Here is a 26,442-nt window from a genome sequence, read left to right on the forward strand (position 1 = left end):
CATTTCTGCACAGAGATGATCCGGGCGGCAGTGTGAAGTATAGATTGAAGTGAGGAGAGACAGGAGAGTGGGAGATGAGAGAGGACGCTGATGCAGTAATCCAGTCAGAATAGACTGTGAGCCCGTTGTTGGGTTGGGACTGTCTCTATATGTTGCCAACTTGTACTTCCCAAGCACTTTGTACAGTGCTGTGCACACAGTAAGTGCTCAATAAATACAATTGAATGAATGAATGATAGGATGAGTGCTGGGGCAGATACACTCTAATCAGGTTGGACACAGTCCCTGTTCCACATGGGGCTCAGAGTGTTCATCCCCATTTTACAGATAAGGTAAATGAGGCAACAGAGAAGTTAAGTGACTTGCCCAAGGTCATACAGCAGACAAGTGGAAGATCCGGGACTAGAGCCCAGGTCCTTCTGACTCTCAGGCCCAGGCTCTATCCATTCATTCATTCAATTGTATTTATTGAGCGCTTACGGTGTGCAGAGCACTGTACTAAGCGCTTGGGAAGTACAAGTTGGTGACATATAGGGACAGTCCCTACCCAACAACGGGTTCACAGTCTAGAAGACATCCACTAGACCATGTTGCTTCTGATTCCTGGATGAAGGTTTCTGAACTCTGGGATGACAGGGTTAGAAGAGGAATCGCTTATGTCAAGAAATTGTAATCTAGTTGGAGGGATAATAATTTTAATAACTGTAGTACTTGTTAAGCACTTACTGTGTATCAAGCATTGTTTTAAGTGCCAATGTAGATACAAAATAATCAGGTCAGATACAGTCCCTGGCCCACATGGGGCTCACAGACTAAGTAAGTGGGAGAACAGGTATATACGAATGGTTATTCAGTACTTGTTTTGATCACTTCAGTGGTAAATATTTTATATGTTTGTCTCACCCATTAGAGTGTAAACTCCTTATTGTCAGGGTATGTGTCATTTCTTTATTGTGTCTTTCCCAAGAGCCTAGAATTGGCTTTAAAGTTCTCAATCTGTTCGCCCCCTCCTACCTTACCTCCCTGATGTCCTATTACAACCATTCTAAACTGTGAGCCCACTGTTGGGTAGGGACCATCTCTATATGTTCCAACTTGTACTTCCCAAGCGCTAAGTACAGTGCTCTGCACACAGTAAGCGCTCAATAAATACGATTGAATGAATGAATGAACCCAGTAGACACACTTTGCTCCTCTATTACCGATCTATTTGCCGTACCTCTATCTTGCCTCTCTCACCATTGACCTCTTGTCCACATTCTGCCTCTGGCCTGGAATTTCCTCTCCATATCTGACAGACAATTATTCTCCCCACCTTCAAAACCTTATTGAAGGTACATCTCCTCCAAGAGGCCTTCCCCGACTAAGCCCTATTTTCCTCTTCTCCCATTCCCAAGTCACCCTTGCATATGGATTTGCTCCCTTTTTATTCACCCCTCTCTCACCTCCATAGCACTTATGTACATATCCAAAATCTATCTATTTACGCTAATATCTGTCTTCCCCTTTAGACTGTAAGCTCACTGTGGGAAGAGAGTCTACCAACTCTTTTCTATTGTACTCTCCCAAGTCCTTGGTACAGTGCTCAGTACACAGTAAGTGCTCAATAAATACCAGTGATTGATTGATAGAATCATGCATTACTCCAAGTGGGTGTACTCTCAATCAGCACTGTACTAAGCACTTGGGAGGGTACAATATAATAGAGTTGGTAACTATTCCCTGCCCACAGTGAGATTACACTGCAACTACTACTGTTAATCCAAATATTCTGGGTTGAAAGCATGAAAAGTGTTGGGAGAAAGAGTCCCAAATCTGGGGAATGCCTTTCAGCTGTGTACTACTGTAGCTCAGTAGCCATGAACCATAGCCTAATGACATATGCTTTCAATATTTCAGAAAATGGAGTGGAAGAGAAAGATGAAGGAACTTCAAGGGGAGCATTTAGCAGAGAAGGAGGAGGTAATTACTGCCCTGAGATTAAGTGAAGCAGTACAGGTCTTGGCTCTCTGGCTGGCAGAGGATGCCCACTCTGTTCCAGCTTGCCTACAGAATTTAGAGGAGTGGGTCATAATTTTGGTTATTTGTTCCTTGGGATGGGAAGAACATTTGGTACCAAGGGAAAGAACATGGGAGCTGGATGAATAATAGTCCTAGGTGGAAGAGTCCAAAACCCAAACCCTAGGAACTGCTAAAAGTGACTAGACATAGAATAAATTGAAATGCCCCACTTTTCCTCATCTCCCACTCCATTCTTTGTCGCCCTGACTTGCTTCCTTTGCTCTTCCCTCTCCCAGCCCTGAAGCATGTATGTACATATCTGTAATTTTATTTATCCCTCTGCTCTTTTCCCCCCTTTGTCCCAAAGCACTTATGTACATAGCTATAATTTTATTTACTTGTACTAATGTCTGTCTCCCCAACTCTAGACTGTGAGCTCATTGTGCGCAGGGAATGCCACTGTTTATTGTTGTATTGTACTTTCCCAAGCGTTTAGTACAGTGCTCTGCACACAGTAAGCACTCAATGAATACGATTTAATGAATGAATAAGTGAATGAAATATATATGCTCTGAAATTTATCATTAAATAGTGGTATTAATTTAAGAGCCATAGGATAATGCACTTAATTTTTATAACCTGTCAGAGAATAATGATAGGCTATAAAAATTAAACTACAGATGCCAGTAAGAAGAAAAATGCTGGTCCTGTGGGGTTGCAATATTTGTAAAGAACATTTTGATTCCCATTAAAATGTCAGTGGGGATTAAGAGGATTGTTAAATGTCCACAGAACGGGAAGCTCCCAGTTGAAACAAGTTAAAGTATGTGTTTCTTTCGGTAATAATATTTTTGGTATTTATTAAGGGCTTACTATGTGCCAAGCCCTGAACTAAGTGTTGAGGTAGAGGCAGCTTGGCCTAGTGAAAGGATCACGGGCCTGGGTGTCAGAGGACTTGGATTCCAATTCTGACTGTCACTTGGACAAATCACTTCACTTCTCGTTGCCTCAGTTACATCATTCGTAAAATGGGGATTAAGACCGTGAGCCCTATGTGGGACAGGGACTGTGTCCAATCTGATTACCTTGTAGCTACCCCAGTGCTTAGAACAGTGCCTTACACAGACTAGGCACGTTAAAATACTATTTTAAAAAACATCAGGTCAGACATATTCCTTGTCCAGCTGAGGGATAGGGAAATGAAAAAAATCACAAAAATAGATTGGAGCCCCCCAGAATCTTGTGGGGGGAGTGGTGGAGGAGGTTGCGGTTTTGATGAACCCCATGTGAAGAACAACTGTATTTATCATACAGGAAATTTGACTGACAGCATTCACAAAACTGTTTCTCTCGCATCACATCCTATCCAGAAAGAGGCGAATTATGGGCAGAATGTTTGCCAAATTCAGCCCTCACATTCTACCCGAAGTGCATAGAGAAAACGTGCTTTATGGGAAAACTGATCATACCCTGAATTTGCCTGGCACTCATTTTTCCAAAGTGCTTTTATATTATTTATATTATTATATAAATAATTATAGTCATTATTTCACTTTATCCTCAAAGTCTCTGAAAGTTAGGCATTATTATCCCCCCTTAACAGATGAGGACCCTGAAGCACAGAGGGGTTAACTGACTGTTCCAAGATCACCCAGCAGGCCAACGGCAAAGCTGGAACTCGATCTCAGACCTTAGACCTCTCAGGGCTGTGCTTTTTTTCACTGGACCTTGCTACCTTCAGGGGGGAGGCTGAACGTCACTATGGATCTGACAGACCTCTTGCTTCCGAACAGCTGAAAGGTGAGAATGAAAGGCTCCGGGCTACTCTGTCTCGAGACCAGAAGAAAGCCACGGACCACTTTCACAGTCAAATGCTCACACTGAATAACCAGCTCCGAGAGCAGGCTAAGGTCATCAAGTCCCAGGAAGAAGTGGTAAGTGTGTCCGCATGAGACATTCAGTCAGTCAGCTGCATTTATTGAGTGCTTATTATTATTATTATTTATTGTGTGACGAACACTGTATTCAGTGGTTGGGAGAGTACAATAGAACTGTAAACCGACACATTCCCCTCCCACGGGGATCATCTTCGGTTCTGTGTCTCCCCAGTTCGGTGATTACTCATTCATCTCTATCCCTAGCTCTTTTTTTTTTTAATGGCATTAGTTAGTGCCAGGCACTATACTAAGCGCTGGGGGAGATACAAGATAACCAGGTTGGACACAGTCCTTGTCCCACACGGTGCTCACAGTCTTAATCGTCCTTTTACAGATGAGGTTACTGAGACACAGAAAAGTGAAATGACTTGCCCAAGGTAGCCAAGCCTTCCCTCTCCTCCAGGAGGCCTTCCCAGACTGAGCCCCTTCCTTCCTCTCCCCCTCGTCCCCCTCTCCATCCCCTCCATCTTACCTCCTTCCCTTCCCCACAGCACCTGTATATATGTATATATGTTTGTACTTATTTATTACTCTATTTATTTATTTATTTATTTTACCTGTTCATATCTATTCTATTTATTTTATTTTGTTAGTATGTTTGGTTTTGTTCTCTGTCTCCCCCTTTTAGACTGTGAGCCCACTGTTGGGTAGGGACTGTCTCTATATGTTGCCAACTTGTACTTCCCAAGCGCTTAGTACAGTGCTCTGCACACAGTAAGTGCTCAATAAATACGATTGATTGATTGATTGATTCCAACTCCCAGGCCCTTGCTTAATCCACTAGGCCATGCCGTTTCTTTTCCCGCTATGCCCTGCCTCACTTATTTCTATCCGCTCAAGCCAACCGACTTGTTCTTGCCTTGGTCTTCCCAGGATAGCTGCCACTTACATCTCTACTTACATCTCTGCCCCATGAGATTGTAAGCCCCCTGAGGGGGGATTTTGTCTATCTTCTCTTATGCTGTTGAGTCGTCTCCGACCCATAGCGATGCCGTGGACACATCTCTCCCAGAACATCCCACCTATAATAATAATAATAATAATAATAATGGCATTTGTTAAATGCTTACTATATGCAAAACACTGTTCTAAGCGCTAGAAGCAGCGTGGCTCAGTGGAAAGAGCACAGGCTTTGGAGTCAGAGGTCATGGGTTCAAATCCCGGCTGCACCACTTGTCAGCTGTGTGACTTTGGACAAGTCATTTCACTTCTCTGGGCCTCAGTTACCTCAACTGTAAAATGGGGATTAAGACTGTAAGCCCCACGTGGGACAACCTGATAATAATAATAATAATAATGATGTTGGTATTTGTTAAGCGCTTACTATGTGCAAAGCACTGTTCTAAGCGCTGGGGTAGATACAAGGTAATCAGGTTGTCCCACGTGGGGCTCACAGTCTTCATCCCCATTTTACAGATGAGGGAACTGAGGCCCAGAGAAGTGAAGTGACTTGCCCAAAGTCACACAGCTGACAAGTGGCGGAGCCAGGATTTGAACCCATGACCTCTGACTCCAAAGCCTGGGCTCTTTTCCACTGAGCCACGCTGCTTCTCTGATCACCTTGTATCCTCCCCAGTGCTTAGAACGGTGCTTTGCACATAGCAGTTGCTTAACAAATACCATTATTATTATTATTATTACTACAAGGTGATCAGGTTGTCCCTCGGGGGGCTCACCGTTTTAATCCCCATTTTACAGATGAGGTAACTGAGGAACAGAGAAGTTAAGTGACTCGCCCAAAGTCATGCAGCTGACAGTTGGCAGAGTTGGGATTTGAACCCATGACCTCTAACCCCAAAGCTCGGGCTCTTTCCACTGAGCCACGCTGCTTCCATCAGCAATTGCTCTGCTAGTGGATCCGTAGAGTTTTCTTGGGAGAAATCCTTGGGACTCGATAGGTTTTTTTCTATGAATGTAAGCTCCTTGTGGGCAGGGAATGGGTCTACCGATTCTGCTGTATTGTCCTCTCCCAAGCACTTGGTATGGTGCTCTGTACTTTTGAGTGCACTGCACTCAAAAAATGCCACTAATTGATTGACTAGACTTTACCAGATTGACTAGCCTGTGAGCCCGCTGTTGGGTTGGGACCGTCTCTATATGTTGCCAACTTGTACTTCCCAAGCGCTTAGTACAGTGCTCTGCACACAGTAAGCGCTCAATAAATACGATTGAATGGATGGATGAATGAATGACTAATCTCTTAAGTGCTTAGTGCAGTGCTCTGCACATGGTAAATGCTCAGTAGCCCATTGAGAAGCAGAGTGGCATAGTAGACAGAGCACGGGCTAGAGAGTCAGAAGGATTGGCATTCTAGTCCAAGCTCTGCCACTTGTCTGCTGTGTGGCCTTAGGCAGGTCGCGTCACTTCTCTGGGCTTCAGTTCTCTCACCTGTAAAATGGGAATTGAGACTAGGAGCCCCATGTGGGACAGGGACTGTGTCCAACCTGATTAGCTTGTAACTACCCCAGTTTAGAATAGTGCTTAACACGTAATAAATGCTTAACAAATACTATTATTATTGTTATTATCGCTGTTGCTTGATTAATGGAAATGTCTAGTTGGAGGAAATCCACTGATATTTTATAATTCCCCCATTCATTCATTCATCCATTCAATCAGATTTATTGAGCACTTACTGTGTGCAGAGCACTGTACTAAGCGCTTGGGAAGTACAAGTTGGTGACATACAGAGACAGTCCCTACCCAACAGTGGGCTCACAGTCTAGAAGGGGGAGACAAACAACAAAACAAAACATGTGGACAGGTGTCAAGTCATCAAAATCATTGCAAAATAAATAAAGTCCTTGCATCACTTAAATTCTCAGTTTAAATTCTTCACTCTCTTTCCAACGCCAGGCTGTTTATACTTATTTTGGCTAAAAGTAAAAAATTTTATGCTGGTTTTATTCATTCAATCATATTTATCGTATTTATTGAGCACTTACTGTGTGCAGAGCACTGTACTAAGCGCTTGGGAAGTACAAGTTGGCGACATATAGAGACAGTCCCTACCCAACAACGGGCTTGCAACCTAGAATGGGGAGACAAACAACAAAACAAAACATGTGGACAGGTGTCAAGTCATCAAAATAATTGCAAAATAAATAAATATAAAGTCTTTGCATCACTTAAATTCCCAGTTTAGATTCTTCACTCTCTTTTCAATGCTAGGCTGTTTATACTTATTTTGGCTAAAAGTAATAATAATAATAATAATAATAATAATAATAATAAATGATGGCGTTTATTAAGCGCTTACTATGTGCAAAGCACCGTTCTAAGCGCTGAGGAGGTTACAAGGTGATCAGGTTGCCCCACGGGGGGCTCACAGTCTTAATCTCCATTTTACAGATGAGGTAACTGAGGCCCAGAGAAGTTAAGTGACTTGCCCAAAGTCACACAGCTGACAAGTGGAGGAATCAGGATTTGAACCCATGACCTCTGACTCCAAAGCCCGTGCTCTAGGCACCGAGCGACGCTGCTTCTCTAAAAGTAAAAATTTTTACGCTGGCTTTATTCATTCAATCGTATTTATCGTATTTATTGAGCGCTTAGTGTGCAGAGCACTGTACTAAGCGCTTGGGAAGTACAAGTTGGCAACATATACAGACGGTCCCTGAAATTTCAAAACATAGCTTTCCACTTTCAGAATAGAGACCAAAACAGGACACCAAATGGGGTTTTTAGAAAGAGTAGAATAACACCAAAGAAATAGGCATAAAACATGTATTCATGGCAGTCAGTATTTTGGGAAGGATTTCTATTTAAGGTTTTGAAATCACCGACACAGTCTAAACCTTTCAGTCATCCATAGGGACAGGCCTCCTCACCCCGTGTTATCGAGGTGACGAGGGGGAACTCTCCAGAAAGCAGTCTTGGGACTTTCCCGGCATCTCTCAGTAAGCTCTCAATAAATACGATTGATGATGATGATGTTGATGATGATTTATTTATCTTGTACATATCTATTCTATTTATTTTATTTTGTTAGTATGTTTGGTTTTGTTGTCTGTCTCCCCCTTCGAGACTGTGAGCCCACTGTTGGGTAGGGACTGTCTCTATATGTTGCCAATTTGTACTTCCCAAGCGCTTAGTACAGTGCTCTGCACACAGTAAGCGCTCAATAAATACGATTGATGATGATGATGATGATCTCTAATAAACCCCAAATCCAACTATCAACCCACTAGGGTGTCCAGACTCAATGATTTCCATGTTCAGCCTTCTCTTTTGCAGATCCATTCTTTCTCATGCGTAATCTTTCCCCTGGAGAAAGACATTTTCAGTCTTTTTTTCTCGTCCAAGAGCAAAATGTTCTTTTTGTTCCGCTGCTCCCAGATTAATGTGGAATGTTAGGCTCCAAGCTCCGGTTTGGGTCATAGTGTCTCCCTCTTATAATAATCGGCTTGATTTCTTTCTGCTGGGAATTCGACATTGCTAGAGTTGTGCCGGCTAATTCTTCTTATCTCATGCTGTTTTTGTACTCTGCAGATTAAGAAGATGTCTCTCAGGAAAACTAAAGGTGAGGTTTTACAGATTCAATGGATTGGAGTCATTCATTCATTCATTCAATCGTATTTATTGAGCGCTTACTGTGTGCAGAGCACTGGACTAAGCGCTTGGGAAGTCCAAGTTGGCAACATATAGAGACGGTCCCTACCCAACGGTGGGCTCACAGTCTAGAAGGGGGAAAGTTAAGTGATTTGTCCAAAGTCACGCAGCTGGCGGAGGCAGAATTCGAACCCACGAACTCCGACTCCCAAGCCCGGGCTCTTTCCACTGAGCCACGCTGCTTCAGAGTGGAAGAGTCATAAATTTAATTTGAGTCATAAATCGCTACTAATAACAATAATAACAGTAACAATAGTGATAATAGTAATATAATAAGTGAAGCAGCAAGGCTCAGTGGAAAGAGCCCGGGCTTTGGAGTCAGAGGTCATGGGTTCAAATCCCGGCTCCGCCACTTGTCAGCTTTTAAGAGAAGTCACTTAACTGCTCTGTGCCTCAGTTACCTCATCTGTAAAATGGAGATGAAGACTGTGAGCCCCCGTGGGACAACCTAATCACCTTGTAACCTCCCCAGCGCTTAGAACAGTGCTTTCCACATAGTAAGCGCTTAATAAATGCCATTATTATTAATAACGATGTGATCACAATTTGCTTATACCTAACCCCAGTGCTTAGTACAGTGTTTGAGCATAGTAAGTGCTTAACAAACATCATTATTATTATTATTATTGTATGTCACGCACTATTCTAACTGTTGGAAGAGATTTAAGATAATCAGGTTGGGCACAATCCCTGCCCTATTTACGGCTCACTGTCTAATAACTGGGGTATTTGTTATGTGCCAGGCACTGTACTAAGCGCTGGGGTGGGTACGAGCAAATTAGTTTGGACACAGTCCCTGTCCCATGGGGGGCTCGTGACTTGAATCCCCATTTTACAGATGAGGTAACTGAGGCAAGAGAAGTTAAGCAACTTGCCCAAGGTCACACAGGAGGCAAATAATAATAATGGTATTTGTTAAGCGCGTACTATGTGCAAAGCACTGTTCAGGTTACAAGGTGATCAGGTTGTCCCATGGGGGGCTCACAGTTTTAATCTCCATTTTACAGATGAGGTAACTGAGCCACAGAGAAGTTAAGCCCGAAGTCACACAGCTGACAGTTGGCGGAGCCGGGATTTGAACCCATGACCCCTGACTCCAAAGCCTATGCTCTTTCCACTGAGCCACTGCTTCTCTGGAAGCAAATAGATGCAAATGGAAAGAGGGGGACTAGAACTCAGGTCCTCTGACTTCCAGGCTCTATCTACTAGACCACACTGCTCTTTTACTAGCTCTTTCAATAGAGGAAGCTTTTCTCAGTTCATTCATTCAATCGTATTTATTGAGCGCTTACTGTGTGCAGAGCACTGTACTAAGCGCTTGGGAAGTACGAGTTGGCATTGAATTATGAAGTTTTGCCAAATAGTAAAGTAGTAATAGTAGTAGTAATTGCATCTAATTTGTACATATTTATTAATCTATTTTACTTGCACATATTTACTATTCTATTTATTTTATTTTGTTAACATGTTTTGTTTTGTTGTCTGTCTCCCCCTTCTAGACTGTGAGCCCGCTGTTGGGTAGGGACCGTCTCTCTCTGTTGCCAACTTGTACTTCCCAAGCGCTTAGTACAGTGCTCTGCACACAGTAAGTGCTCAATAAATACGATTGAATGAATGAATAATGAGGGCCCATGTGATGTGGCGCAATGTACTGGGCGCTTGGGAAGTCCAGAATAAAAAGAGGTCAAGTGCCCTGCTTTGAGGAGCCTACATCTTGGGAAGCAGCGTGGCTCAGTGGAAAGAGCCTGGCCTTGGGAGTCAGAGGTCATGGGTTCTAATCCCGGCTCCGCCACATGTCTGTTGTGTGACCTTGGGCAAGTCACTTAACTTCTCTGTGCCTGAGTTCCCTCATCTGTAAAATGGGGATGAAGACTGTGAGCCCCACATGGGACAACCTGATCACCTTGTATCCCCCCCAGCGCTTAGAACAGTGTTTTGCACATAATAAGCACTTAAAAAATACCATCATCATTATTATTATTATTAAAGGAAATCTTCTTTGTGGCTCTGCCATTTGTCTGCTGTTTGACCTTCATAGGCTTGTGGTTAGAGCCCGGGCCTGGGCGTCAGAGGACCTGGGTTCTAATCCCAGCTCTGCCACTTGTCTGCTGTGCGACCTTGGGCAACTCACTTAACTTCTCTGGGCTTCAGTTACTGCAACTAAAAAATGGGATTGAGACTGTGAGCCCCAAGTGGGACATGGACGGTGTCCAACCTGATTAGCTTCTATCTAGAGAAGCAGCGTGGCTCAGTGGAAAGAGCCCGGGCTTGGGAGTCAGAAGTCATGGGTTCTAATTCCGCTCTGCCACTTATCACCTGTGTGACTTTGGGCAAATCACTTAACTTCCCTGCACCTCAGTTACCTCAACTGTAAAATGGGGATTAAGATTGTGAGCCCCATGTGGGGCAACCTGATCACCTTGTATCCCCCCCAGCACTTAGAACAGTGCTTTGCACCTAGTCAGTGCTTAACAAATGCCATTATTATTATTATTATTGTTATCATCTACCCCAGGTCTTAGTTCAGTGTCTGGCACATAGTAAGCACTTAATAAATGCCATTTTTTTTAAAAAAAGGACTTCTCTGGGCCTTCAGTTCCCTCATCTGTAAACTTGGGATTAAGAGTGTGAGTCCTATGTGGGACATGCATTGTGTCCAATGTGATTATCTTGTATCTACCCCAGCGCTTAGTACAGTCTGGAACATAAATGCTTAATAAATGCCATTAAGAAAAAAAACATATTCTGGCCACATGTCCCAAGAGCAGAAGAGTTTAATGGCTAAATCCAGGGAAAACATGATTTCATCCTTGGACTAAAGCAACTATTTATCCAGTTTTCTACGGGACGATTGGGTTTCTGGATGGTTTGAATCTCGCGTGAGGTACGACTGGGGGATCAGTTGCCTTTATGTCTGGTATTTGGAGTCAGGAGGACCTGAGTTCTAATCCCAGCTCTGCCACATGTCTGCTGTGTGACCTTGGGCAAGTCACTTTAAAGTCACTCAATCACCTTGCCCCCTCCTACCTCACTTCACTACTCTCCTACTACAACCCAGCCCTCCCACTTCGCTCCTCCTAATGCTGACCCTCTCACTGTGCCTTGTTCTCATCTATCTTGCCACCGACCCCTGGCCCACTTCCTGCCTCTGGCCTGGAATAATAATAATAATTTTAATAATGGTATTTGTTAAGCGCTTACTGAGTGCAAAGCACTGTTCTAAGAGCTGGGGAAGTTACAAGGTGATCAGGTTGTCCCACGGGGGGCTCACAGTCTTCATCCCTATTTGACAGATGAGGTCACTGAGGCCCAAAGAACTGAAGTGACTTGCCCAAAGTCACACAGCTGACAAGCGGCGGAGCCGGGATTTGAACCCGTGACCTCTGACTCCCAAGCCCGGGCTCTTTCCACTGAGCCACGCTGCTTTTTTTGATACCGTTATTCTTTTTTCAACTCAGTGATCCAACACGTGTCCAAGGCTGCGAATGAGAAAGAAGAGTCTACTGAAGAAGGTATGCAAATAATCTCTTATCAATCTCTGCTCTCCAATTTGGGCATATTAGAGGGCATAATAAATGCCATTATTATTATTATTATTATTATTATAAAAATTGTAGTTGATCAAAGCAGTAGCTGGGATTTGGATCTGTTTTCTGTGTGGGGGAGGTTGCTTTTTTTTTATTACATGAAATGTTGGACCTGAATTGCATGAGCTAGGAGAAGTAGCGTGGCTTAGTGGAAAGAATCGAATCCCGACTCTGCCACTTGTCAGCTGTATGACTTTGGGCAAGTCACTTCACTTCTCTGGGCCTCAGTTTCCTCATCCGTAAAATGGGGATGAAGACTGTGAGCCTTACGAGGGACAACCTGATCACCTTGTACCTCTCCCAGCGCTTAGAACAGTGCTTGGCACATATTAAGCGCTTAACAAATACCAACATTATTATTATTATTAAATGATGGAGAAGTACGACAGAAGTCCAAGAAATGGGCCCTGCCCCAAAGGGCCTGAAATATGTAGGTTCTAAGGGAGGCTTTGAGTTGATCAGAGTTGGGATGATGAGAATTAAAAGGGGAAGGTTTCTTGGAGGAGGTGGAATTTTAAGAGGTCTTTGAAAGCGGGAACCGCCGCAGTCTGGATTTGCGGGTGAGGGATATGGAAGTTCCAGGACAGATGAAGAGAATTAACGATGGTTCTGAGACGAGAGACTCAAGAGCAAAGTATAATCAAAAAATGGTTTTATGGGAGGTGAAGAGTTAGGGCTGGAAAATAGTGGGGAAAGTTGGCTGAAAGACCAAAATAGACCAACGTGGTTTTAAGCATGTCTAAAGCAGATCCAGCCCAGTAAATTCTAGTGCTCAAATCATTGTCTCAAAATGAAGTGTTTATTTCATAGATTCATTTAAATCTCTTCAATCCCCCCTCTTACCCTTCCACTCTTTTCCAAGAATTCCCAATTTCTATTCCTTTCTCCCTAGCCCTTGTTGTGCTAGGTTAGACTAATTCAGAGTGGGGAGACAACCCCCACCCACCTCCCAGAAAACCGAGGTTAGATTTCATTTAGATGCGCACAGCTTCATGCAAGCAAGCTGGAGAGTTTGTTCAGCGATGCTGCCGAGAAAGTTGAGAAAGACAGGCTGGCTTCAGAGATCTGATTTTGCTGCAGAACTGGAGGACTCCCTGGATCGAAAGCAGCAGGTGTTGGAAGCACTTCGGAGCAACCCCAACTTACTAAAGCAGTTCCGGCCAATTCTGGAGGAGACTCTGGAAGAGAAGCTGGAGAGCATGGGAGTGAAGAGAGTGAGTTTCCAAAAAAGTCAAGTCCCCCATTCTCTTTCAGTAAACCCTCCCAGCCCTTCCCCATTCCCTTCTCCATTCCTTTCCGTATTTTCAATCTCCGCGTAATGTGGAGACCCGAGATTAAGATGTCAAACAATGAATCCCCGGCTGCGTGCCAGTACTAAGCACGTGGTAGAGCATAAGAGTTAGAAGGCGTGAGTCCTGGCCTGAAGATGATGACAATCCCACAAGCCACTACATGTTAAACTAGAGAAGCAGCATGGCCCAGGAGGAAAAGCGTGGACTTGGGAGTCAGAGGCCTTGGGTTCTAATCCTGGCTCCACAACCTGCCTGCTGCGTCACCTTGGGCAAGTCACTTAACTTCTCTGGGCCTCAGTTTCCTCATCAATAAAATGGGGATTCAGGACCTGTTCTCCCTCCTATTCAGATGGTGAGCCCCGCTATGGGACAGAGACTGTATCCAACCTGATTATTTTGTAGTTATCCCAGACAGTGCTTGGCACATAGTAAACACTTAACAGATACCTTCAATATGATTATTATTCACCGGTACATGTTATTGGTTCGCTGGCAGGATCACTGAAGTGACCAGATGTCTTAAACTTGGTATCTACTCCCACCATGTGTCACTCACTATCCCAAACTGTGGGTCGGCCCCATTGGTCCAGGAGAACTTGGGCTTGGGGAAAGGATGTTTTAACGGGCCTCAGATTCAGAGGACCTGAGTTCTAATCCCAGCTCCACTGCTTGGCTGCTGTTTGACCTCGGGAAAGTCACTTAATTTCTCTGGGCCTTATCTGTAAAATGGGGGCTCAATACCTGTTCTACCTTAGACTGTGAGCCCCGTGTGGGACAGAGACAGTGGATGACCTGATTATCTTGTATCTCCCCAAGTGTTTAACACAGCGCTTAGCAAATACCAAATGATAATAATATTTATTATTATTATTACTATGAGTGGAACTGTGATACAGCACCTTGAATCTGCTGCCTTACAATGGAAAGGTGACGGAGTATGGCACTGAAATGTCTCTGCTTCACCATCCTGAGTCCTGGGGAAAGGGCCCTGTTGGATAGGTCTGCCTCTCCCTCTCCCACTTTCTCCTTCTCTCTCTCTCATTCTCTCTCTCTTTTCCCTTCCTTTCCTCCCTCTTCCCAACAGACATGCATGCTTGAATCCTATTCTCTTCCCTCCTCCCAATCCCCAACCGTGTTTCAGCATGCAGAACGGAGGGGCTATTAAAAAAAAATGGGGAGGACGGAAAAGCCCTGTCTTTCTATCAGGACCACCTTCATAGTTTTCTTTCAGTTAACGGAGAATTTCCTCATATCATCTCACTAACTCTAGTCCCCCTCCTTTAATTTTTTCCCTCAGTCCACAGTTGTCTCCTCTTCTCTTTTTGGGGGTTGGAGGGGAGGTGGATGAGGGGCAGGAAGGGGGCCGGCTCCCTTGATGACAATTTGAGAAGCAGCATGGTTTAGTGAACGAGCAGGAGCCTGGGAGTCCGAGGACCTGTGTTCTAATCTTGGCTCCACCACTAGCCTGTTTTGAGATCCTGGGCAAGTCACTTAACCTCTCTGTGTCTCAGTTTTCTCCTCTGAAAAATGAGGATTCAATGCCTGTTTGCCCTCCCCCTTAGACTGTGAACCCCGTGTGGGACAGGGACCATATCCGACCCGATAAACTTGCACCTCCCCACAGTTCTTAGGGCAATACTTAGTACATAAGTATTACATAAGTGGAGAAGCAGCGTGGCTCACTGGAAAGAGCACGGGCTTTGGAGTCAGAGTATATGGGTTCAAATCCCGGCTCCACCAATTGTCAGCTGTGTGACTTTGGGCAAGTCACTTCACTTCTCTGGGCCTCAGTTCCCTCATCTGTAAAATGGGGATGAAGACTGTGAGCCCTCCATGGGACAACCTGATCACCTTGTAAGCTCCCCAGCACTTAGAACAGTGCTTTGCATATAGTAAGCGCTTAATAAATGCCATTATTATTATTATTATTATTATTATTACATAGCAAGCAATTAACAAATACCACAACAATCATTGTTATTTCACTTCGGCTGAAGTAAAACTTGGCCTTGCTGCGATTTTTACTTCAGCAGAAGTGAAATAATAACGGCCCTGCTGCCATCTCAGTGGTAAATTTGGCTTCTCCCGACTTGAGGAAGGAAAAGAGATCTAGTTTCAGAACTAGAGACGTCGGACTCACCTACCCATCATTCTGTCCGTTTCAGGGCACAAAAGGAATCTCGGCTCAGGCGCTCCGGAATCTGGGGTTCCTGATAAAGACCCAACAGGAGCATAAGGCCAAGAAATTTCCTGAACTTCTGAGCCTGAGGGAAAGGCTTGGCAGAGAGGTGAGCGGAAAGGCCAGGCAGAGGCAGAAGAATGAGGATATTGTGTCACAGCCACCCAGCATAGTTTCAGGTAAGTTGGTTACCTCTAAGGTGAGGTGAGGTAAGACTGGGAAGGGGATGGAGCCCCTTCTTTCCTCTCCCCCTCATCCCCCTCTCCATCCCCCCGTCTTACCTCCTTCCCTTCCCCACAGCACCTGTATATATGTATATATGGTTGTACATATTTATTACTCTATTTATTTATTTATTTTACTTGTACATTTCTATCCTACTTATTTTATTTTGTTGGTATGTTTGGTTCTGTTCTCTGTCTCCCCCTTTTAGACTGTGAGCCCACTGTTGGGTAGGGACTGTCTCTATGTGATGCCAATTTGTACTTCCCAAGCGCTTAGTACAGTGCTCTGCACATAGTAAGCGCTCAATAAATACGATTGATTGATTGATTGATTGAAAGAGGAGCAGTGGGGTCTAGTGGAAAGAGCTGGGACCTGGGATCTCTCTGCCAGTGGCAGAGCTGATGGAGAAGCAGCGTGGCTCAGTGGAAAGAACCCGGGCTTGGGAGCCACACATCGTGGGTTCTAATCCTGACTCCGTCACTTGTCAGCTGGGTGACTTTGGGCAAGTCACTTCACTTCTCTGTGCCTCAGTGACCTCATCTGTAAAATGGGGATTAAAAACTGTGAGCCCCCCGTGGGACAACCTGATCACCTTGTAACCTCCCCAGCTCTCAGAACAGTGCTTTGCGCATATTCATTCATTCATACGATTGATGATGATGATGATGATTCATTCAATCGTGTTTATTGAGTGCTTACTGTGTGCAGAGCACTGTACTACGCGCTTGGGAAGTACAAGTTGGCAACATCTAGAGATGGTCCCTACCCAACTGTGGGCTCACAGTCTAGGCAGACAGACAACAAAACAAAACATATTAACAAAATAAAATAAATAGAATAAATATGTAAGCGCTTAACAAATACCGTTATTATTATTACTATTATTATTCTCTGTGCCTCAGTTCCCTCATCTGTCAAATGGGGATGAAGACTATGAGCCCCACGTGGGACAACCCGATCACCTTGTATCCCCCCCGCACTTAAAACAGCACTTCTCACACATAGTAAGAGCTTAACAAATGCCATCATTATTATTATTAGAACCTGGGTCTTCTGAACCCCAAGTCCCAGCTCTGCCACTTGTCTGCTGTATGACTTTGGACAAGTCACATGTCTTCTCTATGCCTCAATTCTTCATGTGTGTAATGGGGATTCAATACCTGTTTTCCCTCTCCCTTACAATGCGAGCTCCACGTGGGACAGTGCCTGCATCTGATCTGATTAACTTGTACCTACTCCAGAGCTTAGAATAGAGCTTGACACATAATAAGAACTTAGATATAATAAAGATGATAATAATAATGATCCTAGTTTGTTTCTTCTGGGCTATTCTAGACTAGGAGCCCAGGAGACCTCCCAGCCTCCTACCTCTCCCCACTCCAGTCCATACTTCACTCTGCTGCCCAGATCATTTTTCTACAAAAAACGTTCAGGACATGCCACCCAACTCCTCAGAAAACTCCAGCGGTCGCTCAACCACTGCCACATCAAACAAAAACTCGTCACACCATTGGCTTTAACGCACCTCATCACCTTCCCCCCTCCTATCTGCAGCGTGGCTTAGTGGATAGAACACAGGCCTGGGAAGATCATGGGTTCTAATCCTGGCACGTCACTTAACTTCTCTGTGCCTCAGTTCCCTCATCTGTAAAGTGGGTATTAAGACTGTGAGCCCCACATGGGACAGGAACTGTATCCAACCCAATGGGTTGGGCAAGTCACTTAACTTCTCTGTGCCTCAGTTACCTCATCTGTAAAATGGGGATTAAGCCTGTGAGCCCCAAGTGGGACAACCTGATCATCTTGTACCCTCCCCAGCGCTTAGAACAGTGCTTTGCACATAGTAAGCGCATAACAAATGCCATTATTATTATTATTATTATTATCTATCCCAGGGCTTAGAACAGTGCCTGGCACATAGTAGGTGCTTAACAAATACCATAATTATTATTATTATCTCACCTTGCTACTACAAATCACTGTCCTACCTCAATCCAGTTCACACTTCTGCTTTTCTAATGCTAACCTTATCACTGTGCCTTGATAATAATAATAATAATAATAATAATAATAAAAATAGTGAGAATAATAATAATAATGATGGTATTTGTTAAGCACTTACTATGTGCAAAGCACTGTTCTAAGCGCTGGGGAGGTTACAAAGTGATCAGGTTGTTCCACGGTGGGTTCACAGTTTTAATCCCCATTTTACAGATGAGTCAACTGAGGCCCAGAGAAGTGAAGTGACTTGCCCAAAGTCAAACAGCTGACAGTCAGTGGAGCCGGGATTTGAACCCATGACCCCTGACTCCAAAGCCCAGGCTCTTTCCACTGAGCCACACTGCTTCTCCTCACCTATATCACTGCCAACCTCTCACCCACATCCTGCCTCTGGTCTGGAATCCAGCAATTACTTTCCCCACTTTCAAAGACTTATTGAAGGCAAATCTCTTCCAAAAGGCCTTCCCTGACTAAGCCCCCTCATTCCTCTTCTCCTATTCCCTTCTGCGTCATCCTGACTTGTTCACTTTGTTCTTCCCCACTCCCAGCCCCACAGCATTTATTTATATATCTGTCATTTATTTCTTTATATCAATGTCTGTCTCCCCCCGTCTCTAGACTGTAAGCTCATTGCAGGCAGGAACTGTATCTGTTTATTGTTGTACTGTACTCTCCCAAGCGCTTAGTACAGTGATTTGCACACAGTAAGCACTCAATAGATATGACAATGAATTGAATGAAAAAAAGACTGTAGACAAGAGGGAATTAATGATGATGGTATTTTTGAAGCACTTACTATGTGCCATGCACTGTTCTAAGCACTGGGGTAAATACAAGGTTATCAGGTTGTCTCATGTGGGGCTCAGTCCTCATTCCCATTTTACAGATGAGGCAACTGAGGCCCAGAGAAGTTAAGTGACTTGCCCAAGGTCACATAGCTGACAAGTGGCAGAGCCGGGATTAGAACCCATGACCCCTGACTCCCAAGCCCGGGCTCTTTCCACTAAGCCACACTGCTTCTCCAATGTGAGCCATACTTGAAAGTGTCACACAAAAACTTTCCCAGAATAGCACTATAATAATTGTGGTATTTGTTAAGTGCTGATTATGTGCCAGGCTTGGTATTAAGCACTGGGGTAGATACAGATATAGATAGTAAGCGCTTAATAAATGCCATTATTATATACAGGCAAATCGCTTTTGGACACAGTCCCTGTTCTACGTGGGGCTCACAGTCTCAATCCCCATTTTCCAGATGAGGTAACTGAGACCCAGAGAAGTGAAGTGACTTGTCCAAGGCCACACAGCAGACAAACGGCAGAGCTGGAACTAGAACCCAGGTCCTTCTGACTCCCAGGCTCTTGCACTATCCATTAGGCTATCCCCCTCCCCTCCTTACCTCCTTCCCCTCCCCACAGCACCTGTATATATGTATATATGTTTGTATGTATTTATTACTCTACTTATTTATTTATTTTATTTGTACATATTTATTCTATTTATTTTATTTTGTTAATATGTTTTGTTTTGTTCTCTGTCTTCCCCTTCTAGACCGTGAGCCCACTGTTGGGTAGGGACCGTCTCTATATGTTGCCAACTTGTACTTCCCAAGCGCTTAGTACAGTGCTCTGCACACAGTAAGCGCTCAATAAATACGACTGAATGAACAAATGAATTGGGCCAAGTTGCTTCTCACTAGCAGCACCTTTACTGCTTGCCAAGTGTTGTCTAGGACTTGGTGAGGAAAAATCTGGTCCCCTGAGGGGGAACAGGAGAGAGGCCGGAGAGAGGCAGGGGGAAGAGGAGGAGAAGGGATGAAGGACCAAGTTGCCGCCATTTCTAGAGAACCAGCGTGGCTCAGTGGAAAGGGCCCGGGCTTGGGAGTCAGAGATCATGGGTTCGAATTTCGGCTCCGCCACTTGTCAGCTGTGTGACTTTGGGCAAGTTACTTCACTTCTCTGGGCCTCAATTCCCTCATTTGTAAAATGGGGATTAAGACTGTGAGCCCCCCATGGGACAACCTGATTGTCTTGTCAATTGTCTTGACAATTGTCAACCTGATTGTCTTGATCCCCCCCAGCGCTTAGAACAGTGCTTTGCACATAGTAAGCGCTTAACAAATACCATTGTTATTATTATTATTGTTATTACTCAGTGACTGCAGTGGCAGCTGAACCCAGGGTTTCTCAATCCAGCTGGGATTGCCTGGGCAGCCTCTGAGCCCCCGTCACTCCCTCTATCCGGATTAGAAGGAGGATGGCTGGGGGGGCCGTGGCTTGGGTGAATGGGCTCCTGCTAGGACGTGGGGCTACCAGAGTGGCCGGGCAGAGGCAGCAGCGGCTGTATCCATGGCAAGTCAGTAAGAGCCATTTCATTCATTCACTCAATTGCATTTATTGAGCACTTCTTGTGTGCCGAGCACTGTACTAGGCACTTGGGAGAGTACAATATATCAATAAACAGACACATTCCCTGCCCACAGTGAGCTTACTCCTAGGGTCACCGCTGCAGTTACATAACATGTCCTTCCCTGGCCTGGAATGCCCTCCCTCCACACATTCATTCATTCAATTGTATTTATTGAGCGCTTACTGTGTGCAGAGCACTGTACTAAGTGCTTGGGAAGTACAAGTTGGCAATAGAGACGGTCCCTACCCAACAACGGGCTCACATCCGCCAAGTTAGCTCTCTTCCTCCCTACAAAGCCCTACTGAGAGCTCACCTCCTCCAGGAGGCCTTCCCTGACTGAGCCCACTTTTCCCTCTCCTCCTCCCCACCTCCCCACCCTATCTCCTTCCCCTCCCCACAGCACTTGTTTATGTATTTGTACAGATTTATTACTCTATTTATTTTTCCTGTACATATTTACTATTCTATTTATTTTGTTAATGATGTGCATAGAGCTTTAATTCTATTTGTTCTGATGATTTTGACACCTGTCTACATGTTTTGCTTTGTTGTCTGCCTCCCACTTGTAGACTGTGAGCCAATTGTTGGGTAGGGACCATCTCTAGATGTTGCCAACTTGTACTTCCCAAGCACTCAGTACAGTGCTCTGCACACAATAAGCGCTCAATAAATATGATTGAATGAATAACATTGCCACCTGGGAGGAATTAGTGGTCAGTCAGTCAATCGTATTTATTGAGCGCTTGCTAAGTGTAGAGCACTGGACTAAGTGCTTGGGAAAGTACAATATAAAAATATAACAGACATATTCCCTGCCCACAGTGAGCGTACAGCCTAGAGGGGGAGATAGACATTAATAGAAATAAATAAGTGCTTAGTATAGTTCTGTGTATACAGTAAGTGCTCAGTAATAATAATAATAGCATTTATTAAGCACTTACTATGTGCAAAGCACTGTTCTAATCACCGGGGAGGTTACAAGGTGATCAGGTTGTCCCACAGGGGGGCTCACAGTCTTAATCCCCATTTTACAGATGAGGTAACTGAGGCCCAAAGAAGTTAAGTGACTTGCCCAAGGTCACACAACTGACAATTGACAGAGCCGGGATTCAAACCCCTGACCTCTGACTCCAAAGCCCGCGCTCTTTCCACTGAGCCACACTGCTTCTCTGTAGTGCTTAGTACAGTGCTCTGCACACAGTAAGCGCTCAATAAATAAGATTGAATGAATAAATATAAATGAGTGAATGAAATAATTAAGAATTATGGACATAAGTACTGTGAGGCTGGGAGGGAGGGATGAATTAAAGGAGGAAGTCAGGGCTCCGCCAGCCACTTTACCTTCAGGGTGACTGCTTCTACAGGGGCTGGAAGCAGTGTGGCTCAGTGGAAAGAGCCCGGGCTTTGGAGTCAGAGGTCATGGGTTCAAATCCTGGCTCTGCCAATTGTCAGCTGTGTGCCTTTGGGCGAGTCACTTAACTTCTCTAGGCCTCAGTTGCCACATGTGGAAAATGGCCCCCCGTGGGACAACCTGATCACCTTGTAACCTCCCCAGTGCTTAGAATAGTGCTTTGCACATAGTAAGCGCTTAATAAATGCCATTAAAAAAAAAAGTGTCCGATTAGGGGTCAAGCACAGCCTGTCCGGCCAGGGGTCAAGCACAGACCCAGCGATGGCCTTTTCAACTGTGGTGTGGAGGGCCGCAGGGAGTTTTGACCCTGAAGCAGAGGCGGAAGAGGGCTGCCTAATCTCCTTCTCCTCTCACTTTCTCTCTCCTCTTTCCCCTTCTTAAATTCCTCACTGTCATGCTACTGCCCTAAAATATAAGCTCCTTGAAGGCAGGGATCTTGTCTACCAATGCAGTTGTATTATATTCTGGGCCTGGAATGCCCTCCCTCTCCCCATCCGCCAAGCTAGCTCTCTTCCTCCCTTCAAGGCCCTGCTGAGAGCTCACCTCCTCCAGGAGGCCTTCCCAGACTGAGCCCCTTCCTTCCTCTCCCCCTCGTCCCCCTCTCCATCCCCCCATCTTACCTCCTTCCCTTCCCCACAGCACCTGTATATATGTATATATGGTTGTACATATTGATTACTCTATTTATTTATTTATTTATTTTACTTGTACATATCTATTCTATTTACTTTATTTTGTTAGTATGTTTGGTTTTGTTCTCTGTCTCCCCCCTTTTAGACTGTGAGCCCACTGTTGGGTAGGTACTGTCTCTATATGTTGCCAATTTGTACTTCCCAAGCGCTTAGTACAGTGCTCTGCACATAGTAAGCGCTCAATAAATACGATTGATGATGATGATAATGATGATATTCTCCCAAGCACTTGGTGCAATGCTCTACACACAATAAGCTCCCACGAAATACCATTGATTGTTTGATCTGAGGTGCCCTCTCTCACTCTCTTGGTTCAGAACGGAACCTCTCCCAAAGTATGACTGCCCTGAAAAGCAGTGTTGCCTAGTGGTTAGAATGCAGGCCTGGGATGCCGTGTGACCTTGGACAAGTCGCGTTACTTCTCTGGGCTTCAGTTACCTCATCTACAAAATGGGGATTAAGACTGTGAGCCCTATGTGGGATAGGGACTGTGTCCAACCCGATTTGATTATATCCACCCCAGCTCTTGGTACAATGCCTGGCCCAAAGTAAGCACTTAACAAATACCTCAATTATTGTTATTAGTATTACTATTATTATTGGATTCCTTATTTAGGATCGAGCAAGTGCTTGCCTGGGGTAGGTTTGTGTCTAAATTTTTTGTGGGAATGGGAGCTGGATTTAGGAAATGGTGGGGAAGTTTGAGGAGGGACTAAGAAATTCAGTACAGCCATGGTTTTAGGAATACTTAATTAATTACAGTGAGCGCTCAATAAATGTGATTGAATGAATGAATGAATGAATGCTCTGCACACAGTCAGCACTCAATAAATACAATTGATTGATCTTTATGGCAGAGGCAGCGTGGCTTAGTGGAAAGAGCACAGTCCTGGGAGTCAGAAGGTCATGGGTTCTAATCCCGGCTCCTCCACTTATCAGCTGTGTGCCTTTGGGCAAGTCACTTCACTTCTCTGTGCCTCAGTTACCTCATCTGTAAAATGGAAATTAAGACTGTGAGCCCCATGGGACAACCTAATTACCTTGTTTCTGCCCCAGTGCTTAGAACAGTGCTTGGCACCTAGCAAGCGCTTAACAAATACCATCATTATTATTACTATTACTATTAATAATAAAATGTAGAGGTGTAGTATCCTCTCATGATTACTCTGTGGATCTGGGAATTCCATACTGAATGATGACTCATGGGAAAAGGAATCATGAACGTATAAGGCTGGAAGATTCCAGAATCTCCTTGTTTCCACCCTTCCTCCAGTCAGATATGACTCAGCTCAGTCTCAACTGATTCATTCATTCATTCATTCATTCATTCAATCCTATTTATTGAGCACTTACTGTGTACAGAGCACTGTACTAAGCACTTGAGAAGTGCAAATCGGCAACATATAGAGACAGTCCCTACCCAAAAACGGGCATCTAGCCTGCTCTTAACATCTTGAAGGAGGAAGATTCGAAAATTTTCCCTAGATACAGTCTTAGTACCTAATACTCTTACTTTGAAGAAGGATTCAATTAAGCTTGAATTTTCCTGCTTCACTATAAACCTATTCTCTCTTTTTTTAATGGTATTTGTTAAGTGCTTATTATGCACCAGGCACTGTATTAAGTGCTGGGATAGATACAAACTAATCAGATGTCCCATGTAAAATTCACAGTCTTCATCCCCATTTTAAAGATGAGGTAACTGAGGCAAAGAAAAGTTAAGTGACTTGCCCTAGGTCACACAGCAGATAAGTGGAAGAGACAAGATTAGAAATCAGGTCCTCTGATGTCCAGGCCTGCGCTCTTTTAGGACAAGCTGTTTTCCTCTCCTGTATTCCGTGGTGATGGAGAATGAAATGAAGATTGATAATAAGGCAACCTTTCAGCTGTCTCTTCTCCAAGATAAATAAATTCTCTTTTCTCAACCCATGGGCTCATTTTAGCATTTCTCTTCTCTCTCCTTCTATATCCTCCAGCTTCCAAATACTTTTTTGGTTGGAGATGTCTTTTCATTTTCTTATTTCCTCCTTGTTGCTGTTGGGGAAAGACTGGCAGTCCTATTCTGCTTAGATCAAAGCTCTTCAGTCTGGAGAGACAAAGATTGAGTGGGGACTTGGGGACGGGGTGAATGTAGAATCATCATCCATCATGTCGCAAAACAACAGAGGCTAAGAGGCGGCGTGACCTAGGGGAAAGAGACTGGGAGTGGGAGTCAGAGGACCTGGGTTCTAATCCCAATTCCAACACGTCTGCAGAATGAACTTGGGCAGGTCACTTAACTTCCCTCAGCCTCAGATCCCTCATCCCCCAAATGGAAATTCAATTCCTATTCTCCCTCTTACTTAGACTATGAGCCCCATGTGGAACCTGATTATCTTGTCTCTACCCCAGTGCTAAGTATAGTGTTAGACACACAGTAAGCACTTTTATAAATACCATCATCAATCGTATTTATTGAGCGCTTACTATGTGCAGAGCACTGTACTAAGCGCTTATTATTATTCATTACCACTATACCACTACCACTATTATTATGCATTTTATTATTATGAGGGACTCACTGGAGCTTGAAGAGGGAGGTCCAAATTAGAGAAGCAGCGAGGCACAGTGGAAAGAGCCCGGGCTTGGGAGTCAGAGGTCATGGTTTCTCATCCTGGCTCAGCCACATGTCTGCTGTGTGACCTCGGGCAAGTCACTTCATTTCCCTGAGCCTCAGCTACCTCATCTGTAAAATGGGGATTAAGACTGTGAGCCCCACGTGGGACAACCTGATCACCTTGTATCCCCCCCAGTGCTTAGAATAGTGCTTCAGACATCATCATCATCATCATCAATCGTATTTATTGAGCGCTTACTGTGTGCAGAGCACTGTACTAAGCACTTGGGAAGTACAAGTTGGCAACATATAGAGGCAGTCCCTACCCAACATTGGGCTCACAGTCTAAAAGGGGGAGACAGAGAACAAAACCAAACATACTAACAAAATAAAATAAATAGAATAGATATGTACCAGTAAAATAAATAAATAAATAAATAGAGTAATAAATATGTACAAACATATATACATATATGCAGGTGCTGTGGGGAAGGGAAGGAGGGAAGGGAAGACGTAGTAAACACTTAACAAATGCCATCATTATTATTATTATCAAAGAAAACATACCTGGGAAGGCATATAAGTAGAAAGGATCAGTAGTTTCCAAAAGACTCTAGATGAATTTTAGTTTCTAGGTACATTATGGGTCATGAGAAGGATGTGAAATGGTTCATTATGAGGACTGAAGTTCGTATGCTTTTATTTGTCTGGTGCCCCAATGGAGTGTGGAATAATGCATCTCATTTATTTTCCTATAGGCAGGCTCAGAACTATCCATTTTCATGTCCACATTTGGCTACAATACCCAGTGGGGAGGAATTGAAGGATTAAGCTTCCCAACAGTCTTGATTTTGGTGGAAGGTGCCTGGAAGTCCTTTCAAAGCACTTTTATTTGTTCTATCTCACCTAGGTTTTTGTTCTCCTGCCGTTGGTTGTTTAGTGAGCATACATTTTTTCACTTTCTTCATTAGTAGATATTCCTGTATTCTGTCTTGATGTCTTCCTATGTAATATTGCCTCAGTTTACCTAGCTTGGTTAGTTGAATATGTATTTGGAATCCCCCACTTTGGTATACGACCATTTCAAGTCTCCCCATCCATATTTACACGAAGGTTTCCCTCACCTCTTTCTTTTCACAGAAGCGGCATGGCTCAGTGGAAAGAGCCCGGGCTTTGGAGTCAGAGGTCATGGATTCAAATCCCAGATCTTCCACTTGTCAGCTGTGTGACTTTGGGCAAGTCACTTAACTTCTCCGGGCCTCAGTTACCTCATCTGTAAAATGGGGATGAAGACTGTGAGCCCCCCATGGGACAATGTGATCACCTTGTAACCTCCCCAGCACTTAGAACAGTGCTTTGCACATAGTAAGCGCTTACTAAATGCCATTATTATTATTATTAGTAATAATGTTTTTATCTTCCCAAATTTCCAGATCATTTCCTTTCTCCAGCTGTCAGCCACAGAGAGACAGCAACTCTGGGTAAGTGCAAACTTCTTTTT

General features: G+C 44.2%; 1 protein-coding gene across 1 annotated transcript in view; it reads left to right on the plus strand.

Annotated features, from left to right (window-relative positions):
• The window catches only part of DZIP1L (DAZ interacting zinc finger protein 1 like), a 73,591-nt gene that overhangs the window by 20,395 nt on the left and 26,754 nt on the right, over positions 1-26,442 (plus strand). Inside the window, exons 6-12 of the mRNA XM_038747809.1 lie at positions 1,900-1,962; positions 3,795-3,935; positions 8,430-8,460; positions 12,008-12,061; positions 13,217-13,350; positions 15,594-15,786; positions 26,375-26,422. Coding sequence (XP_038603737.1) covers positions 1,900-1,962; positions 3,795-3,935; positions 8,430-8,460; positions 12,008-12,061; positions 13,217-13,350; positions 15,594-15,786; positions 26,375-26,422 — 664 coding nt within the window. The remainder of the gene's footprint in view (positions 1-1,899; positions 1,963-3,794; positions 3,936-8,429; positions 8,461-12,007; positions 12,062-13,216; positions 13,351-15,593; positions 15,787-26,374; positions 26,423-26,442) is intronic.

The sequence above is a fragment of the Tachyglossus aculeatus genome, chromosome 1 (genome assembly GCF_015852505.1).
Source record: "Tachyglossus aculeatus isolate mTacAcu1 chromosome 1, mTacAcu1.pri, whole genome shotgun sequence".
In the NCBI taxonomy this organism is placed as follows: Eukaryota; Metazoa; Chordata; class Mammalia; order Monotremata; family Tachyglossidae; genus Tachyglossus; species Tachyglossus aculeatus.